We start from the raw sequence: 22,920 nt of genomic DNA on the forward strand, positions 1-22,920 counted from the left end.
TGTTGAATGTCTTGTAACTTACTGCACACTGTGCTGACAGTGAACAACACAACGGCTGTCTGGGTACAGATGGTTGTAAGTGTGTCAGTTGTTCACCCTCGTGATCGTGGGCTTGAGCGGGAGCTGCAGCTGCGCTGCCCAGAGGCACGAGAGAGCACCACACTACGTATCGCTAGCCCTAAAAAATTACTTCTTCCGAGTACGAGAGACTTTATGGTGGTCACGGGGGCTTCCCCACCATGCACTCCACCCCTGCCCCGCGGTGCAGCACCAGGGCGTGTGGTGGGTGGGCCCCCCTCCACCTCAGAAGTGGGCTCGGACGTGGCTAAAGCAGCACAGCACACGTGGGACTTCTGACTCTGGCCAAGACGCAGGAAAAGGCACGAGATTTACCTTCCTGCCTGAAACAACTAAAAGATGGACAAAACATAGGAAACAAGTTTCAAGACACTGAACATCAGGTAATGAAGGAGAGTGACTCCTGAGGGTCAGACAAATGAAGTGAGCCCTGGAACTGCCCAGCTCCAGCTTTGAGGGAGTTTCCACAGAGTGAGGTGGGGAAACCAGGTGGAGCCTGGTGAGCCCCCTGAGAGAAGACAGAGCCAAGAGTCTGGGGAGACCCAGGCGGCCAGTCTTCAGGGATGAGTGCTGGAGAGGAGCTGCACAGACAGACGACCCAGGGAGCTGCAGAGAAACCCCAGAGGGTCCCCAGTGTCAGGGACGAGTGCTGGAGAGGAGCTGCACAGACAGAGGACCCGGGGAGCTGCAGAGAACCCCCGGAGGGTCCCCAGCATCAGGGACAAGTGCTGGAGAGAAGCTGCAGAAACAGAGGACCCAGGGAGCTGCAGAGAACCCCTGGAGGGTCCCCAGCATCAGGGACAAGTGCTGGAGAGAAGCTGCAGAAACAGAGGACCCAGGGAGCTGCAGAGAACCCCCAGAGGGTCCCCACCACCAGAACGGATTCGAGGGAACAACACCAAAGCTCCCACAGGTAGAGAAGAGTGCTTGTTCCTATCAGCCAGACTAGAAAATCTCCTAGTTCATGGGGCACTGGGCAGAGTACTTGGAAGGATGCTGCCTCAGTTACAGAGAATAATTAGGCCTACACTACACACTGCTCTGGCCCTGCCCCCCAAAATTTTAAAAGCAAAGTCTGAGACGGTCCATCAGATTCCATGTAACTTAACTGTGTCTCAGAACAAAGCTCAACAATTATCTCTGGGAACACAAAAACATTCAGCACCATTCACAACATCTGGCATCCAATCAAAAATGACTAGGCATGCAAGGAAGCAAGAGAATACAACCCACAATAAGGAGAAAAATTAACCAAGAAAAACCAACCCAGGGCTGGCAGAGATGGCAGAATTAGCAGACAGGGACAATAACAGTTATTACATTGTATTCCATATAGCTAGAGGGAAGGTTACATTACACGGAAGATGTAAAAAAACAAAAAAGACCCAAAAGAACTTCTGGAAGTGAAAACTACAATATGTGAGATGGAACATACACTGAATGGAAATAACAACAGGTTAGATATCGCAAGAGAAAATATTAGTGAACTTTGAGACACAGCAATAGAGACTATCCAAAATGAAACTTAGAGAAAAACAAACAAACAGACCAGCAGTGGACTGTTCAAGCAAGCTGTATACATGTAACTGGAGTCCCAGAAAAAGGAGAGACAGAAAAGAGAGAAAAAAACGGGAAGAAAATTTTCTGATTTGATGGAGACTATAAACCTATAAATCCAAGAAGCACAGGGAACTCCAAGCACAAGAAACATGGACACCACACCTCGGCACGTCATCATTAAACTGTTCACATCAGTGATGGCGAGAAAATCTTACCAGCATCCAGAGACCTGCTCACGAACATGAAGGAGGACAGGAGACTTCCTGTCAGAAATGATGCAAACGAGAAGACAGTGGAGCACATCCTTAAAGCACTGACAGATAAAACCGTCAACCTAGAATTCCACGCTCTGCTAAAATATCTTTAAAACATAAAAGTGACATGAAGACATTTTCAGACACACAAAAATTGAAAGAATTCATCACCAGTTAGACCCATACTACAAGAGGTGGGAAAGGAACTCCTGCAGGCAGAAGGAGAATGATACCAGGTGGATCTACAGACAGGAATGAAAAGCCCTGGCAGAGATAACTACATGGATAAATATTTAAATCTCTTTAAAAGATAACTACTTAACTGAGAAAAATAACAACATAGCATGGGACTTATACACAGAAGTACAATATACGCCAACCTACAAAGTTCAGGGGGGTTAATGCAAGACGGTATTGTAAGGTTTTTATACCTCACGTGAAGTGGTATAATATCTCTAGAACATAGACTATGAAAAACTAAATATCCACACCTTAAACTCTAAAGCAACCATAAAATAGAGCCCGCTCTAAATATAAAGACATACATAGGCTAAAAGTAAAAGGTGGAAAAAGATATAACCTGCTAACACTAATCCAAAAAAAACTGGAGAGAAAATATTAATATAAAACAAAGTATATTTTAGAGCAAAGAATACAAAAGGGATAAAGAAGGTCATTTCAAAATGATAAAAGGGAAATTCATCAAGAGAACATAACAATCCTAATCATTTATGCACAAAATAGAGCTTCAAAACACATGAAGCAAAAACCCAGAGAACTGCAAGGAAAACCAGACAAACCCACAAGTATGGTCAGAGACTCAACACTCCTTTTGAGGTAGAACAAGCGCTCAGCAAATTAGCAAGATAGAGACGACCTGAACAGACTACCAATCAACCTGACCTAATTTACACTGCTGGAACATTCAACCCAATAGCAGCAGAACACATTTTTTTCAAGTGCATACAGAACATTTAAGATAGACCATATCACAGACCATAAAACAAGTGTCAGTAAATATAAAAGAATTTTTTAATTTTCTCTGACCACAATGGGATTAAATTAGAAATCAATAACATAAATAGATTTGGAAAATCCCCAAATATGTGATAATTAAACAATATATGATAACATATATATAGATATTTGATAAAATAAATGATTTCAAAGAAGACATCAAAAGGCATATTAGGCAGTGTTTGAACACAATGAAAAGGAAACACAGTGTATAAAAAAGTGTGGGATGCAGCTAAGGGTAAAAGGAAAATTTATATTAAAATCCATTAGGAAAGAAAAATGTCTGAAATCAATGGCTTCAGCTTCCATCTTAAGAAACTGGAAAAAGACGAGCAAGATAAAACAAAAGTAAGCAGAAGAAAGGAAATAATAAAGATCAGAGTAGACATTAGTGAAGTAGAAAACAGAAAAACAGTAAGTAGAGAAAATCAATGAAATCATAAGCTAGTTCTTTGAAAAGAACAATAAAATTGATCAAACTTTAGCCAGACTATCAGGAAAAAAAGAGAAGACACAGTTACCAATTTCAGAAGTGACAGAGGGAATATCACTAAAGATCCTACAGATATCAAAAGAATAAGGGAATGTTACGAACTTTATTCCAATATATTTGACAACTTGGACAAAACAGACCAATCCTTTGAAAGACACAAACTAACAAAGTTCACTCAACAAGAAGTAGAAAGCCTGACCAGCCCTGTATCTATTGAAGAAATTGAATTTGTAACTAAAAACTTCACCAAGAAAACTCTAAGCCCAGATAGCTTCACCAGTGAGTCTGAGCAAATATTTAAGGAGGAAATAATACCAACCTTACATAAACTCTTCTAGAAAATTGAAGAGGCGAAAACACTTCCCAATTCATGCTATGAGGCCAGGGTTATCCTGATACCAAAACCAGACCAAGTCATTATAAGAAGAGACAAAGCTAGACACCATAGTCCTCATAAACACAGATCTAGAAATTCTTACGAAAATTTTAGCAAAATGAATTCAATATATAAAAAGGATAATAGAGGGGCCAGCCCCACGGCCGAGTGGTTAAGTTTGTGCGCTCTGCTGCAGCGGCCCAGGGTCTCACCGGTTCGGATCCTGGGTGTAGACATGGTACTGTCTGTCAGGCAGTGTTGAGGTGGCGTCCCACATGCCACAACTAGAAGGATCTGCAACTAAGATAGACAAACATGTACGGGGGGGAGGGGAGGAGTTTGGGGCGATAAAGCAGGAAAAAAAAAAGATTGGTAACAGTTGCCAGCTCAGGTGCCAATCTTTAAAAAAAAAGGATAATACATTATGACCAAGTGGGGTTTATCCCAGGAATGCAAACATATTTTAACACTTAAAAGTCAACTGTAACTCAAACTGAAAAAGAAACTTAAAAATAAAAATATTATGATTATCTCAATAGATGCAGAGAGATTTGACAAAATCCAGTGTCCACTTCTGATTTAAAAAAAAATTCTCAGGAAATTAGAAATAGACAGGAACTTCCTCAATTTGATAAAGGGTCTCTAAAAAACCTAGAGCTCACATAATTAATGTTTTCCCTCCAAGATCAGGAAAAACACAGGCTATAGCTGCTCCTACAACTTCTATTCAATGTTTACTGGCGGTTCTAGTCAGTTCAATAAGACAAGAAAATAGATGAAAAAGATCCAGCTTGGAAAGGAAGACGTAAAACTGACTTCCACAGACATGATCGCACATATACAAAGTCCTATGGCAGCTACAGTTATTAGAACTAACACGTGAGTTTAGCAAAGCTGTAGGAAAACAATTAATATACAAAAATCAATTATATCTCTATATCCTAGCAACGAACAACTGGAAATGGACACTAAAAAACAATCCTATTTATAATATAAAATACTCAGGGATAAAACTGACAAAAGACATGCACGATCTTTACACTGAAGACTACAAGATGTTGCTGTGAGAAATTAAAGAACAGCTAAATAAACGGATAGATATACCAGGTTCATGCAAGAAAGTTGGAAGACTTGCACTCCCTGATTTCAAGACTTCCTAGAAAGCTACCGGAATCAGAATGGTGGGGTACTGGCACACAGGGTTCATTAATTTTGTTCATCTTTTCAGGGAACCAACTTTCAGCTTTAATTTTCTGTATTGTCTGTTTTCTATTTGGTTGATTTCTGCTTTTATCTTTATTATTTCCTTCCTTCTACCTAGGTTTACTTTGCTCTTTTTTTTGCTGGCTTCTTAAACTGGAACTTTAGATCAATGATTTGAGACATTTCTTCTCTAATATTAGCATTTCAATTCACTAATATCCTTACAAGCCCCATTTTAAATGCATCCCCAAAATTCCAGTATGCTGTACTTTCATTATTACTGATTTTGAATATTAGAAATTTTCTAACATTCTTTGTGACTACTTCTTTTACTCATGGATTATTTAGAAATATGCTGTTTAGTTTCTAAGCGTTTGGGTTTAAACGTCTTAGTTTAATTGATTTCTAACTGAATTAACTCTAGCCAAAGAGCATCGTTTGTACAACATCACTTATGTTAAACTTGAGACTGATATTACAGCCTGACACGTGTTCTGTCTCAGTGAGCACATCGTGTGCACTTGAGAAGCACGTGTATCACGCAGCTGTTGGGCACTGTGTTATCTGAGCATCAATTAGGTCAAGGCAGCTGAGAGCACTGTTCAGATCATCTATTTCTTTACTCATTTTTTTTTAACGATTTTATTTTTCCTTTTTCTCCCCAAAGCCCCCCGGCACATAGCTGTATATTTTTTAGTTGTGGGTCCTTCTAGCTGTGGCATGCGGGATGCACCTCAGCATGGCCTGATGAATGGTGCCATGTCCTCACCCAGGATCCAAACCAGTGAAACCCTGGGCTGCCGCAGCACAGCACGCAAACTTAACCACTCGGCCATGGGGCTGGCCCCTCTTTACTCATTTTTTGTTTAGATGTTTTATCAATTGCAGAGACAGGGTGTTAATTCTTCAACTATGATTACAGAATGTTTATTTCTCTCTTCAACTCTTTCCATTTTTGCTTCGTATCTTTCAAGCTCTGTAATTAGCAAATACACATTTACGGTTATGTCTTCCTGATGAATTGACATGTTATCATTAGGAAATGTCTCTGGTAAGACTGTCTTGAAGTCTATTTCACTAACACAGGTGCTCCAGCCTTTTCATACTTATTATTTGGGTTGTGCATCCTTCTTGTCCATTATTCTCAACCCACTTGTGAATTTATATTTAAATTGTACTTTGCAGACAGCACATAGATGGATCTTGACTTTTTAAATCTGTTCTGACCATTTCTTCCTTTTTATTGGAGTGTTTAGTCTATTTCATGTAATTATTGATATAGTTGGGTTTAGAGCTTTTATTTTATCAATTTGATATGTTCCCTGTTTTTCAGTTGTTCTTGTTGTTGCTTTATTCCTCCTTTCCTGCTCTTTTAGATTATTTTTAAAAATTACGTTTTACTTTATCTCTTGGATTTTTAGCTAACGTTTGCATCTCACACTCCATCTTAATTAGATCTTGCCATAGGTTCAAAAACATCTATGATGGCAATGTTTTCTGGAGACAACTGTCAATGTTTGAGTCTCTGCCACTCATTTGCTGTGACTTCGGGCAAGTTAAGTTACTTAACCTGTTTGTGCCTTAATTGTTCCATTTATAAAAAGGAGATAATAACTTTCAGTTATAAAATGCATTTGTGGTCATGGTCCTTAGACCCAACTTACTATTAGAGTCAGGGTGTAAACTGGAGGAACTTGGGCTTTCCAGAAAGCAAAAGACAGAGATACAGTTTAAGAACATCTGGGCTCTGATTCTGCTTTCTCTTCTTGGAATAAAGATGTCACCTTGCAGATGCTGAGACTAGTTTAAGATCAGGAGAAACGATTATCAGTAAATATTCCTTAAACGAAAGCATATAGATTTTAGTATAAATTCTTTCAAAATAGTAATATAAGACCAAAGTATAACAAGTATAATGGTTAGTCAAAAAAGAGTTTTCCGTACTAGGTGAGACCCCACCTTGCATGGGCTGTGTCATTGGCAGCTACATGCCCACAAAGAAATCCAAAGTACTAAGAAAAGGTACACTAAAAAATATGCATCTGCTCTTGTCCTGAGTGACCAGCTCACTCCCAATAAAACCCCATCTCTGCCCAGTTAGAAACATAATCCAACCTCACAACAGTTGTGTCTCTGGTCTTTTCCCACAGTCCACAGCCCACCTGCCAACTCTCCATCTCAAAGGGCTATTGTGAGGTTGAAGCGAGTTAATTCCTATGAAGAAGCAAGGACAGGGAATGGCACACAGAAACCGATCAACACGTGTTAACTAACGGACCTCTGAACACTAGCAAAGATAAATGAGATAATCCAAAAACCTCACTTAACATATATGTCACCATTTCTTCATCCACCAAATTGTGATGAGTAACAAAAAAGTCAAAAGGATAGAAAGCAGTAAAAAGGGATAAGAAGACATCAGAGTAATTTACCAAGTCATTATGCCATTAAAGGAAGAGAGTTTTAAACACCCTATTCTCACTGCTATCAGACCAATACAAACATCTGAACATATATATGATCCATCTAATCACAACTACAGCCAAAGTTCGAAACAGACACCTTCTTTCCAGGTCAGCAGCAAAGTGACCTAACGCAGCCCCTCGACACCTGCACTGCTACTTGCTAACAGCAGGGGGGCTTCCTCCCACACACCAGGTGCTAAGCGCTCTAGGTGTGTCAGCTGATTTGATGGGCAAATGACATAACTAAGAAATACAGTCCAAACTACGTAACCAATATAAAAATATTTCCAAAATACTCTAACTGAATTCAAGGAAAAAGTACAATTTAGGAGTTAAAACTAAGTAAATGATATTACTGACTTTTGTTTTCTCGTGACAGCATACTTAACGGTGCGTGCATTTTAAAGTAAATGGTAAATGTGGTACCTGACTCTAGGGGTGGGACGTGGATGATGGCACTGCTGTAACTGCACTGGCTGATGCCAGAGCCCAGGCCCAGCGCCGCCGCGGACAGGGTCTGGGGAGCTCCCGCTTCAGTGTCTGTGCACCGTCCACTGGTGGGCATTTCTGATTTAGGTATGGCTGGGATCTGAGAAACAGCTGGTAATATAAGAGAAACTGACAGTGAAAAGAAAAATCCCCAGCAGGAAATTTATATTAAACACTCACAGTTTACAGCCATTTATAACTGGAAAATTAAAACCTACTGGCCATAAAGAGGCAATATGAAACCAGGATTATTTGTGATTCCTATGAAATAATTACAGACAAAAAAATGAAAGAGAGACAGAGAGAAGGGAGTGGCTTCGTACAAATTAAGTCTTTTTATCAAATAGTGAAGGGCGTTCCTGTTACCTTGCGATGCTTGGACATCATCTGCCTGGTGGTTTTCTCTGTCTTCTTCTGAGGATGAAGAAGTTGTGTTTGCACAGGATATACACTTTCTTTTCAAAGCTGGAATGTTGTAGCTCTTCAGGTATCTGCAAGAACATAAGGGGGTCACTATTCCTGCCTGTCCCCCAACTGCCATTTGGCACCTTTCTGCTTCTCTCACACCACTTCTATTTGGGGTACCTTGCACTTTCTTCTTTGATGTGACCATCCCAGCCTGAATCGCTGGACTGTGACATCTCTTTTGCTATGGTCTTGAATTGATCTTCAAATCTTGCATTATTTAATTTTGACAAGAGTAGCTCTTGTCCTCTCAACTATACTATAGCTGCTCCCAAGAAAGGAGGCATGCCCCGAAATGTTCAGTATATTATGAACCATATGCAGGAGGCGCTCCAGAAATACCTACTGATGTATAGTGAAAAATCAAGACACAAAGGCCAGCAAACATGATACGAAGGCTCCACAGTGACAATGCATGCTTCTGGAAAAACTAATATGCTATCAAAACTTGCGTCTCCTACCTGATAACACTATCAATACAGCTTATCTGCTGATAGGATGGGCTATGCTGATCTTTTCTCAAATCCTCACAAGACTCAGTGTACACGCTATTATTTTTCAATGTCCGGAAAGAAGAAAAGGCCTTCTGCTCATCTGAAAGAGAACGAAAGGATGTGCAATTAAAATTATCTATCACATACTTAAGAACATGTACCATTCCAGCAAAATTAAATCATGGTACTTTATAATATATACATTCCATAGAATATTGTGTAGCTATTAAAAATGAGCTCAGATCTAAATGCACAGATACAGAAAGATAAACAGAATGAAGACTTGAACAATTACATTTGTATTTTTTTTTAAAAAGGAGTGAAACAAATGTTTCAGGCAAAGATCTTCAAGGAATAAAACTATTAGGTGAGGGGCCGGTTCGGTGGCAGAGCAGTTAAGTTTGCACATTCCACTTTGGTGGCCCAGGGTTCACAGGTTTGGATCCCGGGTGCAGACCTACGCACTGCTTATCAAGCCATGCTGTGGCGGGCGTCCCACATACGGGGTGGAGGGAGATGGGCATGGATGTTGGCTCAGCGCTAATCTTCTTCTTCATAAAACTACTACTAGGTGAAAGGTTGATGGAGAACTTTACAGTGTGGAGCCGACACTGCCTGTACAACCGAGGGATCCTGTCATCACCAGGAGTGGGGCCACCAGACACCGTGCCCTACTTATGTGTCGCAACGTGATGTGCAGAGCATTGCCTGTGTTCAACCTGTGTCCGACATCACTTTCTGTGGTGACAGAATTGTTCTTCACCTGTGCTGTCCAACATGGTAGCCACTAACACCACACAGAGCAATCAAGCACTTGAAATGTGGCTAGAGGAACCAAGGAACTACAGTTTAAATTTTACTTATTTGTAATTAATTTGAATTTAAATCGCCAAATGTGGCTAGTGGCCACCGTATCGAATAGCAGTGGTATAGTAAGAAGAAAAAAGCCCTCAGGCTGGAGCAGCGAAGGACTTAAATTTTCTGTAGAGAAGAACAAGCCAGTGAAGGAACTGAAAAAGCACATGCAGAAAGGTAAGAGAGACCCTGCAGAGCAGGTGCCATGGCCACCAGGAATGGAAACAACGTCAAGGAAGGAGTAACTACTGATCACGTCAAACACTGCTGAGACGTTGAGGGAGGAACGCCAGCTACTGTGGCTGCTGCTAAAAAGGTCATTTTAGCTGCTTGGGAGAGGCTTCTCTATTTTCAGAGGGAATTATGGAAAAATGACTGCTTAACTTTCACTCATTAACTTTTTTACTTTTATTTATTTATTTATTTTTAAAGATTTTATTTTTTTCCTTTTTCTCCCCAAAGCCCCCTGGTACATAGTTGTATATTCGTTGTGGGTCCTTCTAGTTGTGGTATGTGGGACGCTGCCTCAGTGTGGTTTGATGAGCCGTGCCATGTCCGCGCCCAGGATTCGAACCAATGAAACACTGGGCTGCCTGCAGCGGAGCGCGCGAACTTAGGGGCCAGCCCCAACTTTTTTACTTTTAATTTTTAAATAATTTAAACTTCGAGATGGTTATAAAAATAGTACAGAATTCCCATTACACCCTTCACCTAGCTCCACTAACATAACATCCTATGTAACTGTAATAAAATAAACAAAACTCGGAAATCAACAGTAGTACCCACTAACTGATCGACAGGCTATTTGCACTTCACCCAGTTTTCCATCAAATGTCATTTTTCTGCTCCAGGATCTCATACTGAACTTAGCCGTCAATGTCTTAGTCCTTGTCTTTCATGATCTCGACACTTTTGAGTTTCTCTGATGTTTTCTCACGACTAGGCTGAGGGTATGCCTCTTGGGGAAGATGACCACAGAGGTGCTGTGCTCTTCCTAGGGCATCGTAACGGGGTACATGATGTTGATATGTTTTATTATTGGTGCCTTATCCTTGATCATCAGTTCGGGTGGAGTCTGCCAAGTTTCTCCTACGTGAAGTTACTATTTTACAATGTAATAAATAATGTAAATAACAAATGTTTTGGAGGAATACTTTGAGACCATGTAAATATTGTTTCACTTACACTTTCCCTACTGGTTGTGTAACAATGTGAATGTACTTAATGCCACCAAACTGTACACTTAAAAATGGTAAATTTTATATGTAAATAAAACCACAATTTTAAAAAACCTGTCATCTAATTTTAGCTTTCATTGGAGGATACTCCCTGCAGCAATTATTACTGTGGAATTTCTTTTCTCTTCCGGTTTTATTGAGATACAATTGACATACAGCAGTGCATAAGTTTAAGCTGTACAGCATAATGACTACTGTGGAATTTTAACACCTATTTTCCATTTTCCTCATTCCTTCTACATTTATTAATCAAACTTTCTCTGTTAGGAAGACTTTCCCCATTCTCCCCTTTACATTTATTCATCCAATCATTTATTTATCAGTATGGACTCATGGATATTTACTTGTTGGGTAATCCAATACTATCATTATTTACTTTCTTGCTCACATTGTTCCAGTTTTGGCCATGGGATGCTCTCCTAATGTCTCCTGTGTCCTTTTGACATGCCATTCTCTGTCTTCTTTTTCTTGAACACATTCTTACTTCCTGGCTCTGGTTTCTTTTATTGGAAAAATACATTTAGAAACCAAGACCTGGGTGCTAGATGTGCTCAGTGCTCAATGCATCCCTCCTCGTGGGTCTGGTCAAAACTAGTAATATATGTATGTATATTGACCCTGTCTGTCTGTCCACCCATCCATCCAGCCAGCCATTAAACAAAAAGGCATGAGTTCATGCTGATGCTTTTAACTCCAATCCTACACCAGAGAGTTCACTCCAGCATTCCCTCTTGGTTGTCTGTAACTTCTTTCCCTGATAGCGAGGAATCTGGTTATTGTTTTCTAAAATGTATACACCTATTTGTTCAATCTTAGTATGCAGATGAAGTGGCTTCAGAATTATGCTAGCCCACACACAGGTGAGAAACAAGTTTATCAACTTCACTGCAGTACTTGTGTACGTCTGTATTTTGTATTTGGTCCTAGCATACCGAGTTAAAACACTGATTTCCAAAGCTACTTGGCACTTTTCCTCACTCCCTTCAGGATATTTGTCACTCATTTGTAATACAGTCAGATTTACTTGTCACAGCCTGCATACCAGCCTGGGTTCCCTCTAGGTTCTGGAGTGGGATGAGGTGTACAGATCTATGGATTTTAACAAATGCACACAAAGTTGTGTATCCACCACTAGAGGAACACACAGAACATTTCCATTGCTCAAATGAGCTGCCCCCAACCTTAGCAAATACTGATCTGTTTTCCAGATCTAGCACATTCCAGAAGGGATGCTTTTCCAGGACAGAATTATACAATATGTAACCTTTTGGTTCTGGTTTCCTCTACTTAGCAAAATGCATTTAAGATCCACCTACATTGGTGTATGAATCAAGTTCATTCCTCTTAATTGCCGAGTAGTATTCTATTGTGTGGATGTACCACAGTTTATCCCTTCACTCACTGAATGACATCTAGATTGTTTCTGGGTTTTGTTGAGTGTGAATAAAGTGTAATAACCATTCAGTTAGGTTCTTGTGTGAACTTGAGTTTTTATTTCACTTAGATAAATAACTAAGAATGAAAATGCTGAGTCATATGGTAAGAGTACATTTAACTTTAAAAGAAACTGCCAAACTTTTCCAAGTGGGTGTACAACCTTACATTACCTTCAGCAATATATGAGAGTTCCAGTTACTCTGCATTCTTGCCAGAACTTGTCTCCTCATTGTCTTACCAATGTCTTACTAGTGTCTTTCAAAGAGAGTTTTTTAATTTTGATAAAGTCCAATTTATCAATTTTTTTCTTTTATCGATCATGCTTTTGATGTCATATCTAAAACCTCTTTGCCAAACCCAAGATCACAAAGATTTTCTCCTGTGTTTTCTTCTAGAAGACGCAGTTTTAACTTTTACATTTAGGTCTATGATCAATTTTGAGTTAATTTCTGTATAATGGGTGAGGTACGTGTTGAGGTTCACTTTTTACATATACAGATGTCCAATCATCCAGTATCGTTTGTTGGAAAGACTATCCTTTGTCCATTGACTTGACCTTGCACCTCTGTCAAAAACTGACTGCATTTGTGCAGGTCTATTTTGGGACTTTCTAACCTGTTCCACTGATCCATCCTTCCACCAATATCAAACTGTCTTAATTATGGGAGCTTCACAGTAAGTTTTGAAATCATGTAGCGTGAATCCTCCAACATTATTTTTCTTTTTCAAAATTGTTTTGGCTATTTTAGCTCCTTTGTCTTCCCATATACATTTGGGGATCAGCTTGATGATATCTACAAAAAAAAATCCTGCTGAGAGTTTAATTGGAACTACATGGAATGTATACATCAAATTGGAGAACTGACATCTTAACAATACTGAGTATTCCAAACTGTGAACATGATACATCTTTCCATTTACTCAGTTCTTTTTCTAAAGATATTTTTCTTTCATCAGTGTTTTGTAGTTTTCTGCATATGGATATGTTACATATTGTGTTAGTTTTATATCTAAGTATTTCAGTTTTTTTGTAGTTTATTAAAAATCTGTCTCCAATTGTTCCTTGCTAGTATATAGAAATTTAATTGATTTTATATACTGAACTTGTATCTTGTGAACTTGCTAAAATTAGTAGATGTTTTTGTAGATTCTTTAGGATTTTTCTATGTAGACGATCATGTCATCTGTGAATAAAAACAGTTTTATTTCTGCCTTTCCAATCTGTATGTCTTTTATTTCTTTTTCTTACCTACTGCACTGGGTAGGACTCACAGTTTGGTGTGAAAAAGAAGTGGTGAGTGGACACCCTGGACTTATTCTCAAAGAGTGAAAGCATTTTCTTACCATTAAGCATGATGTTAGTTGTAGGTTTTTGTAGATGCTTTTTTGTTAGGTTAATGAAATTCCTTTTCTATCTCTAAATTTTGGGAGTTTCTATCCTGCATGGATGTTGAATTTTGTCACATGCTTTTTCTCCATCTATTGGAATAAGCAGTTTATCTTTTTTATTCTGTTAATATGGTGAATAAAAGTGACTGATTTTCAAATATTGAACCAGTCTTGCATTTCTAGTATTAACCATGCTTAGTTGTGATAGATTTGTCCTTTTTTTACATTGCTGGTATCAATTTGTCAATATATAATTGAAGAGTTTACAAATAATATATAATTGAGGAGTTTAATGAGGGATACTGGTCTGCAGTTTTTTTTTTCTTGTAACGTCTCTATCTTGTGTTAGTATTAAGATAATAATGGGTCCATAAAATGAGTTTGGAAGTTTCCCTTCTTGGCATTACTATTTCCTTAAATATTTGACGGAATTCTCCAGTGAAGCCATTTGAACCTGGAGCTTTCTTTGTTGGAAGGTTTTAACTTCAAATTCAATTCTATAGTAGCTATGTCTATTCTAGTTATCTATTTCTTCTTTATAGAGTTTTGACAGTTTGTAACTTTTAGGTAATTGGTCTATTTCTTCTAAGTTGTTAAGTTTACAGGCACAGAGTTGTTTGTAGTCCCCTTAACATCTGTGGGGTCTGTCTTTCATTACCAATATTGGCACTGTGCGTCTTCTTTTTTTTGTGTGTGTTTTGTTCAGTATAGCTAAACGTTTGAGTGGAAATGACTAAAGCAAACCTTAATTAAATTGGAGTCAGGAAGACCTGTAGGAGGAGCCCTCATGTTCTATCATACATCATCAATTAGACCAAACAGGAAGAGACTAGGCTTGTATCTCTGACAGGAAGTAAAATTACTTTAGTAATAAAGTAAGATTTCTCTCTCTACCTGGCAACAGCTCAGCCAATGAGAAATGCTGCAGCCCAGCCAATGAGAAAACTGCAGCTCAGCCAATGAGAAATGCTGCAGCCCAGCCAATGAGAAGCCGCTGCCACCCTGAACTGTTACTTTCCCCCAATGGACTTTCTGTTTAGAACAGCCCCTCCTCCTTCCCCCTTTTCCTCTATGAAAGCAACTCCTCTCCCTTGTTCTCTGGATTTTCCTGTGGTTTGCCACAGCATGCACATCCCAAATTGCAATTCTTTTGGCTATTCCTGAATAAACTCATTTTGAGATAAAATAACAGGTAAATTTGCTTTTTAAGTTGACACATTTTTTATTTCATTAATTTTCTCTTTTTATTTTTTTCTGTTTTTAATTCAACTGGTATCTGGTCTTTTTCTTTCTTTCCTTCTGCTTACTTTGGATTTAATTTGCTCTTCTTTCTCCTGTTTCTTAGGGAGGAAGCTTAGATCACTGATGCAAGACATTTCTTCCTTTTACCATAGAAACACTTAATGCTATAAATTCCCCTTTAAGCATTGCTTGGCTGCATCCCACAAATTTTATGTTGTCTTTTCAATTCATTCAGTTTAAGATGTTTTATTTCCCTAGAGACTTCATCTTTGACCTGCAGGTTATTTAGAAGTGTTATTTAATTTTCAAACATTTGGAAATTTTCTAGATACCTTTCTGTTACTGAGTTCTAGTTTAATCCATTAGGTCAGAGAATACACTTTGTATGATTTCTATTCTTTAAAAATTCTTAAAGTTTGTATTATGGCCCAGAATATGGCCTTTGTTAATGAATGTTTCATGTGCCCTTGAGAAGAATATGCATCATGTTGTTGTTGGTTGGAATGTTCAATAAATGTCAATTAGGTCAACCTTGTTGATAATGCTGTTCAGGTCTTCCACATCTTCACTAATTTGCTTCATGTATTTTGAAGCTCTGATGTTAGGTGCATAAACATTCAGGATTGTTAAACGTTCTCAGAGAACCAACCCCTTTGTCATTATGCAACATCCCTCTGTAACCTGATCACGTCCCTTGTTCTAGAGTCTACTCTGTCTGACTTTCATACAGCTTTTCAGCTTTTGGATTCCTGTTAATGTGTTATATCTTTTCTAACCTTTTGCTTTTAATGTATGTTTTTATTTTCAAAGTGTGTTCTTGTAGATAATACGCAGCTTAATCTTGTTTTTTCATCCAATTTGACAATTTCAGTCTTTTAACTAGTATACTGAAATCATTTACATTTAATGTGATTACTGATATAGCTGATTAAAATACACAATCTTGCTAGCTGCTTTCCATTTGTTCCATCTGGTTTTGTTTGTTTTTTTTCCCTCCTTTTCTGCCTCTTTTTGGGTTGAGTGTTTTAAATTCCATTTTATCTCCTCTACTGACATATTTATACTTCTTTAAAAACTTTTCCCAATAATTTTCCTAAAGTTTACAATATATATATTTAAAGAATCAGTGTCTACCTCCAAATAATACACTGTTCCACATACAGCGTAAGGTCTTTACAACAGTATATTCCCAATACCTCTCTCCCATCCTTTGCAGTAGTTTTATATACGCTATAAACGCAGAATACTCTTTTTGCTTCAGTCAGTTATCTTTAAGGCCAATTAAAAAATTAAAAAATAAAATTTACTTTATCTTCATTTATCCCATTTCCAGTGATTTTCATTTTTTTGTGTAGATCCAAGTTTTATGTCTGGTATCACATTCAGTTTTTCTTAGAAATTCCTTTATCATTTCTTATGATATAGATAGGCTGGCAATAAATTCCCACAGTTTTTGTTCGAGAAAATCTTTCTATCTCCTTCATTTCTGAAAGATACTCTCCACTAGGTACAGAATTCTGCACTGACAGTTTTTTTGTTTGAAGATGTTACTCTATTGTCCTCCAGTGTGCATAGTTTCTGAAGAAACGTCGACTATAATTCTTATGTTTGTTCTCTGTATGTAATCTATCTTTTTTTCTCTTGCTGCCTTCAAGATACTCTCTGTTTTCAGCATTGAATATGATATGCTCAAGTGTGTGGTTGTTTTATTTTGCGGATCTTTCTTTTCTTTGTATTTATACTACTTGATGTTCTCTGTGAAAGATTCTTGGCCATTATTTCTTCAAGTATTTCTTCTGGGATTCCAATTACTCATATGTTAGATCATCTGATACGGCCACAAAATTCTTAGATGCTCTATTCTGTTTCTTTGTGTAATTTCTATTTATCTATCAAGTTTACTGATTCTTTTTTTGGTTAACGCCCATCAAAGGCATATATTCATCTCTAGCATTTCTAACATCTCTCTTTGATCTTTTATGTCCCATCTCTATGCTGTGATTACCCCTGTGGCCTTGCTTGTTGCCTTCTGTGTCCATTAGAGCCTTGAATGTATTATCCATAGATATTTTACATTCCTCGTCAGATAGCTCCAACATCCTGGTGTCCTATCTGACTCTTGTTCTGATGATGCTTTCTCTCGGGAGTTTGTTTTCCTTGCCTTTTCCTATGCTTTATGATTTGTTGGGAACTGAATATCTTGTATAGAACAGTACACACTGAGCATGGCTTTCCTTCTGCTAGGTCTGTTAGAGTTAATTTAACTAAGTTTTAGGCTGGGGTGAGGTGTGTCATTGCTATGGTTTCACTCAATGTACTACAGCTTTCAATCTCCTCTGGTGATACTTGGTGCGTCGGGTAGGGGCGGGTCTGCTAGAGAGCTTTTTCTGCCAATATCTGATCCACTTTCAGCTTTTGCATTGCTTCCCTTTGCATCGCGCCTCAGAGAAGGTCAGTCTCTTGCAAGTTCCTTGGTTCAGTGAGGCAGTGCACCAGCAGCCAGAGCTTGCCTCTCACTTTCCCACGCAGGCCTGCATCTCTCCTCAGATTTTAGTCTGTTGGCTGGCCTGTAACCTCAGCATGCTGATGGGTTCAAGAAAGATCATGAACTTGCTGTTTGTCTGGCCTTTTTCCTTGTAAGTTTAGAATGATCTTCTTTCCAGCTCTATGAATTAACTCAGTTTCTGGATCATCTTCTCTCAGGCACTGCTTAACCCTAGAAGTGGAACATTCAATTTTCCCTAATTTCCCCAATTCCTTCTCTGGCAGTTGGCATCAGTATATGTAGCTGATGAAGGGGCTTCACATCTCTTTCTTGCTCCTTGCTCTTCTATATTAACTTTTAAAATTTCCCTCTTGTTCTATTTTAAAGCATAACCTGTCCTTGTAAGAAAGATAAAAATATAAACTTAAAGTCTTATGTTCTTATTGGCTCTAGCACCCTGTATATAAAACATGCACACAATGATCATTTAGTAGTTTCCTTTTCATTGGTGTATATCTCTACTCAATTTCTAAATTTAAATTATAAACATTTTTAAGTTGCATACTTGTTTCTCTTGAGTAAGGAGTAGTATTTTTTACCAGCTCTTCAAACTTATAGGTCTTAAAACGTTAATAAAATCAAGATGCCCAAATAACATTAGTTCTCCAAAGTTAAAGCAAATGGCAACAGATTTCCCTCCTCCCGAGAAGTCACATCCTGTGTGTGTTAGAGTCAAATGGAGCACATATCTAAGTAGTAGGAGAATTTCAGTTTCTAAAACTGCAGCATAAGTATGTAGAGTCAGAGTGACAGCTCAAATCTTTTTTTTTTTTTTTTTGAGGAAGATTAGCCCTGAGCTAACTACTGCCAATCCTCCTCTTTTTGCTGAGGAAGACTGGCCCTGAGCTAACATCCGTGCCCATCTTCCTCTATTTTATATGTGGGATGCCTACCACAGCATGGCTTTTGCCAAGCGGTGCCATGTCCACACCTGGGATCCGAACTGGCGAACCCCGGGCTGCCAAAGCGGAATGTGCACACTTAACCGCTGCGCCACCAGGCCAGCCCCAGCTTAAATCTTACAAAATGGTGAATGATGGAATACTGATGTCTGTTTAAACATACAGCCTTTAAAACAGCAGTGCTGATGGTATGGCCAGACCAATGGTAGATGACAAGAAACTGAGTAATGTAGAAGGTGAGAAGGATTTCTACTCTGAGAAGAAACACAGAGGTCAGGATGTAAAACTGTGGCACTAATATGATGAGGTCCTTGGCCAAAGTCATGGCGGGCAGCACTGACTGGACCAGACAACGAAGAAAATATTCAGAAATTTTAACTTTAAAATACCCCCAAAGTATTTTCTCTGCCAGGACATAGGATAATGATACACAGCAAGAAAGATATTGAAGATAAATCCTTTTGCAGACAGGGGATCTGATGGTTTCAAGGGACAGAAAAAGTTCTTATTTCTATTTTGTGCCCTTGCATCTGTAGCAAAAGAAACAAACAGAATGCTCAACCTCCTGCCAAGGTGAAAAGGAAACACTACTGGACAGGACTTGCTGTCTCTGAAGGCATCTATGGGCTCCCCGTGCCGTCACCCGAAGGAGCAGCAGTGTGGTTCTATGGTTGTGTAATCATGTCAAGTCCTGTGAATACAGCTACTATTATTATTACTATTATTATTAGGGACCTTAGAGAGGAAAGTTCACCCTGCTGTGTAAAGCACCCACATTTGACAATGATAGAGACCATTAATAACATTTAGGTGATCACACTCTATAAAGACGTCCAAATTTCTATTAATATTCAGGAAGAAAAGTGAAGGGAAAATTAGATAAATTAAAAAGTTAACACAACTTGATCTTATATTACAGAACTCTCCTCTGTCATACATGCAAGTAGGTTAACCTTTCAGAATAACGTCAGTTATCATGACTGATCCAATCCCTCTGCAGTGCTCCTAACCTCATATTTGAGAAAACAAAACGCATTAAGAAAAAGGCTGAGTTTTTCATTCAATTTAGGTCATAAATATTCTCCATTTGTTTGAAATGACAGGAAGGGATTATTATTTTAATATAGTTTATTATCTGAAATGTATTCTAAAATTAACTCTTTTGGTTTATAGAATAGGTCACACGGGGGAAGCTATGAATTTGCTGGTGTTATAAGAAACGCTCATTGTTCAGTTAACTCAGAACAGTATTTGCTGTTGCCATTACTATTGTTATTACTATTGTTCTCTGGGCAGGCAGACAGGAAAAGCAGCAGATGGGTTCCTGGCCTTGTGCTCACATGCTCTGTTTCCAGGCAGAAGAGGCAGACCGCGGGGGCCACCCGGCTGACTCACCTCCAAGCTGGCCCACGCGTGTGCCCATCACTTGCTTATCTGGTGATCTGGTCATTGACTCAATGTAGAGCTGCTGACCTAGATTCTTGATCTTGTTTACACTGGCATACACCTGCTGCAAAGTCAACTTCGGGAAAAGAATGATAAAATATGTTTCAAAAACTATAAAAATGCACATTAAAAGATACATAAGCAAAATACATTTAACTTCTGGTTCTCTGAAGACATAATGACTAAAAGCACAGTAATAACATTAATTCAGTTTCCTCCTGTGCAACAGTACACTAGTACAAATGAAATTTTAAATAAATCTGTTCACAATATGCTTATTTTTAGAAACACAAAATTAACCCAAATCTCACCTTCCAGAGGTGATATTCTCTTTTTATGGACATTTTCCTGAACCAAAATGGATCAGAAGGTCTATTACCGGGTAAGGTCTTCGAGTCAAGAACATATAGCAAGAAGGCACATGTGTTGAGGTGCAGAAGTAGCACTGACATATTACAGACAGCAGCACAGACGGGGGAATGACACCTGGACAGAAACACAACGTTCGCTCACTTACTGGTTCCTTCTGTGCCTCCTCCGCGCAGTGCCCGCTGGACTCGCTGGAAGATGCTGCGCTGAGGTGGTACTCCTGTGAGCCACTGCTTCCCAGGCTTTCGTAGCCACTGGAGGCGCTCACATGAACCGGCTGAAAGACAGGGGAGGCCGGGCTCTAGAGTTACCGCGTGTGGCGGGTGGAGGAGAGAGATGGCATCACCGACCTCAGAGCTCATCTAAAACCATCAGAAAATCAGGATGAAAACTTCTGACATCCTAAATCAGGGGTGTGAAGGTTGATGCTTTTAACCCCAACGCTGACATGAAGGACACTCCTCTCTCTTTTCAGTAATTCTCAAGAGCAAAGTCTAATTTCCTAGTCTAGGTGGGTATTTCTGGAACAATAAATTTTTAAAAAGCCATAGTATAAAAAATTTAGCAAAACATGAAAATAAACTCTAGCTTTTTATGCTGAGTTTAGAATAGACAGAACAAATTACATACATATCATACTTTTTCCCAGGAATCTCATAGATACTTTATAAACCCTAGAGGTTTTATGAAAGACATTTGAAAAGTACCTGGCTAACGGTTTTCCATGTGACCCCACCAGTAAATACTTCACAAGTTTATCGGCTGAATCTCTAGTAGAAATCACCTTGGTTATTTGTTTCCAACAGGTAGTTTTCCTACTTTTGCCTTGTAACAACTGAGACTGGCCCTCCATCTGCCCTCACCTGTAACACTGGAGTTATTTTAAAACCATGAAGCCAAAACCCAGAGGCTGCGCACAGCGGTAGCACTGGGGATACAAGAACCCTCTCATTTAGAAATAACTTCTCTGTCTTATTGCTCACTGTGACTCAGTCTGCTGTCTTACAACAGGTTCTTACAAAAATGTTCTGTGTATTTAACACATAAAAAAGGAAAACAAGATGAATAAAACTCAATTTGAAAACAAAAAGAGGAAGACAACATTTTCTGGAAAGCAGAGGGTAAGGATTTCTCTCTCTTTGCAGTTTACTTTTGTGAAGTGACTTTACTAAAACTGAATGTTAAAATAAAACACCATTATGGGAACTTTGTGTTTGCTTTTTAAAATCTCTCACTTTACCTGTAAGAGAAGTTTGTGAATTTGTTCTTGTAATTCTGTTATGTCTTTGTCATTACTGTTCATCTTTTTTATTCTGGTAGCAAAAACATCCTCATTTAGTGGACTCCTACAAAATGCCAAGTGAAAGATTGAGTCAAGCAATTCAACATTCATTTACAAAAAAGCCTAAAGTGATTTTTAAATAGAATATTCAAATAATAAATCCACGCTTTTACAAAGCAGCTCTGCCTCCAAATAGAGAAAACATGAAGCTAGTATTCTATTCATGGAGATACAGAAAATACTAAGAAGCAAATGAGACATTAACAGGCTGCTTTAGTTTATCTATAGCTCTAATTTTCTACAACTGGTTCAGCACTATATTTGTATAAATCTAAAATCAGTGACAAGTCACCTCCTTTGCTGCTAAAATATCTTCCAACAACTACTGGTCTCAAAATTTAACATTAACTGAGTAATCTACTGTAGGAATTTTAAGACCCTAAGTTTGCTGAGCAACATTTAAGGTTTAATGTATCTGATCACTTAAGATTTGTAACAAAGACAAGTCTGCAACCCACCCTAGTGATGAAAATGGCGCTGTCACAATACTTCAGTCTTATTTATGCTCAAATTCTAGAGAATTTTAAAACTACTACCTGAACACAGTGAGAGGCAGGCATGCCCCTCAGAAAGGATCACAAAGAAGAGAAGAGCTGACATTTATTTAGGACCTTCCATGTGTCAGGAACCATGCCAGTTATAATAAGCAGTGAGAATAATGCACATTTTCTACACCCTTACGATGTGCCAGTCACTGTTCCAGGTGCTCTGTGGAGAGTTATCTCTTTCACCTGTGTTGAAAACGTGCTCAAGGTCACCCAGCTGGTCAGGCCTAAGGAAGAATTCATGGGGGGACCAGAGTCTAGGCTCCAGAGCGCACGCTCTTTGCCGCCACACTACCTCTCAGTACCTCGGTGACGCGAGTACTCTTGAGCAGGTACACTGAGTCAGATAGGCCATCTCCTGAGTCCTCACATCCCTAGGAAGTACGATTGATCCTGACCTCAGAGAGGTTAACAACTTGCCGAGTTCAAATAACCAAGCAGCAGCAGAGTCAGGGTTTGAATCCACATGTCTGACTCCAAAGCCAGCGCCCTCCTCTTCCCACTGTGCCATCCTGCTGCTCCTCACAACTTAACCACGCAGCTCAGTTCTCTAAAAACTGGAACACTTTCCCAAAGACAGAAATTATTATCAAAAACCCACAGGATGTCGGCAGTGTCACAGAGCAGTTAGGAGGAGCACCGCCTTTGGACACTGTCCCTCATCACTCAGCCCCACTGAGCGTCATCTTCCCTCACCACCCAGACCGTGGAAGGTG

At 39.0% G+C, this 22,920-nt stretch overlaps 1 protein-coding gene across 29 annotated transcripts in view; it reads right to left on the reverse strand.

The window, feature by feature from the left end:
- PER3 (period circadian regulator 3) overlaps window positions 1-22,920 on the reverse strand; it is a 59,096-nt gene that overhangs the window by 18,414 nt on the left and 17,762 nt on the right. For all 29 annotated transcript variants that reach the window (XR_011537603.1, XR_011537602.1, XM_070611009.1 and 26 more), the window contains 6 exons: window positions 21,558-21,663; window positions 20,466-20,594; window positions 19,898-20,024; window positions 8,862-8,994; window positions 8,302-8,426; window positions 7,873-8,046 (listed from right to left, as the gene is read on the reverse strand). Coding sequence is in view for 27 of the 29 variants with exons in the window: in XM_070611009.1 (XP_070467110.1) it covers window positions 7,873-8,046; window positions 8,302-8,426; window positions 8,862-8,994; window positions 19,898-20,024; window positions 20,466-20,594; window positions 21,558-21,663 (794 nt within the window). In the remaining 2 variants the exon portion in view is untranslated. The remainder of the gene's footprint in view (window positions 1-7,872; window positions 8,047-8,301; window positions 8,427-8,861; window positions 8,995-19,897; window positions 20,025-20,465; window positions 20,595-21,557; window positions 21,664-22,920) is intronic.

This window comes from Equus przewalskii, chromosome 2 (assembly GCF_037783145.1).
Source record: "Equus przewalskii isolate Varuska chromosome 2, EquPr2, whole genome shotgun sequence".
Taxonomy (NCBI): Eukaryota; Metazoa; Chordata; class Mammalia; order Perissodactyla; family Equidae; genus Equus; species Equus przewalskii.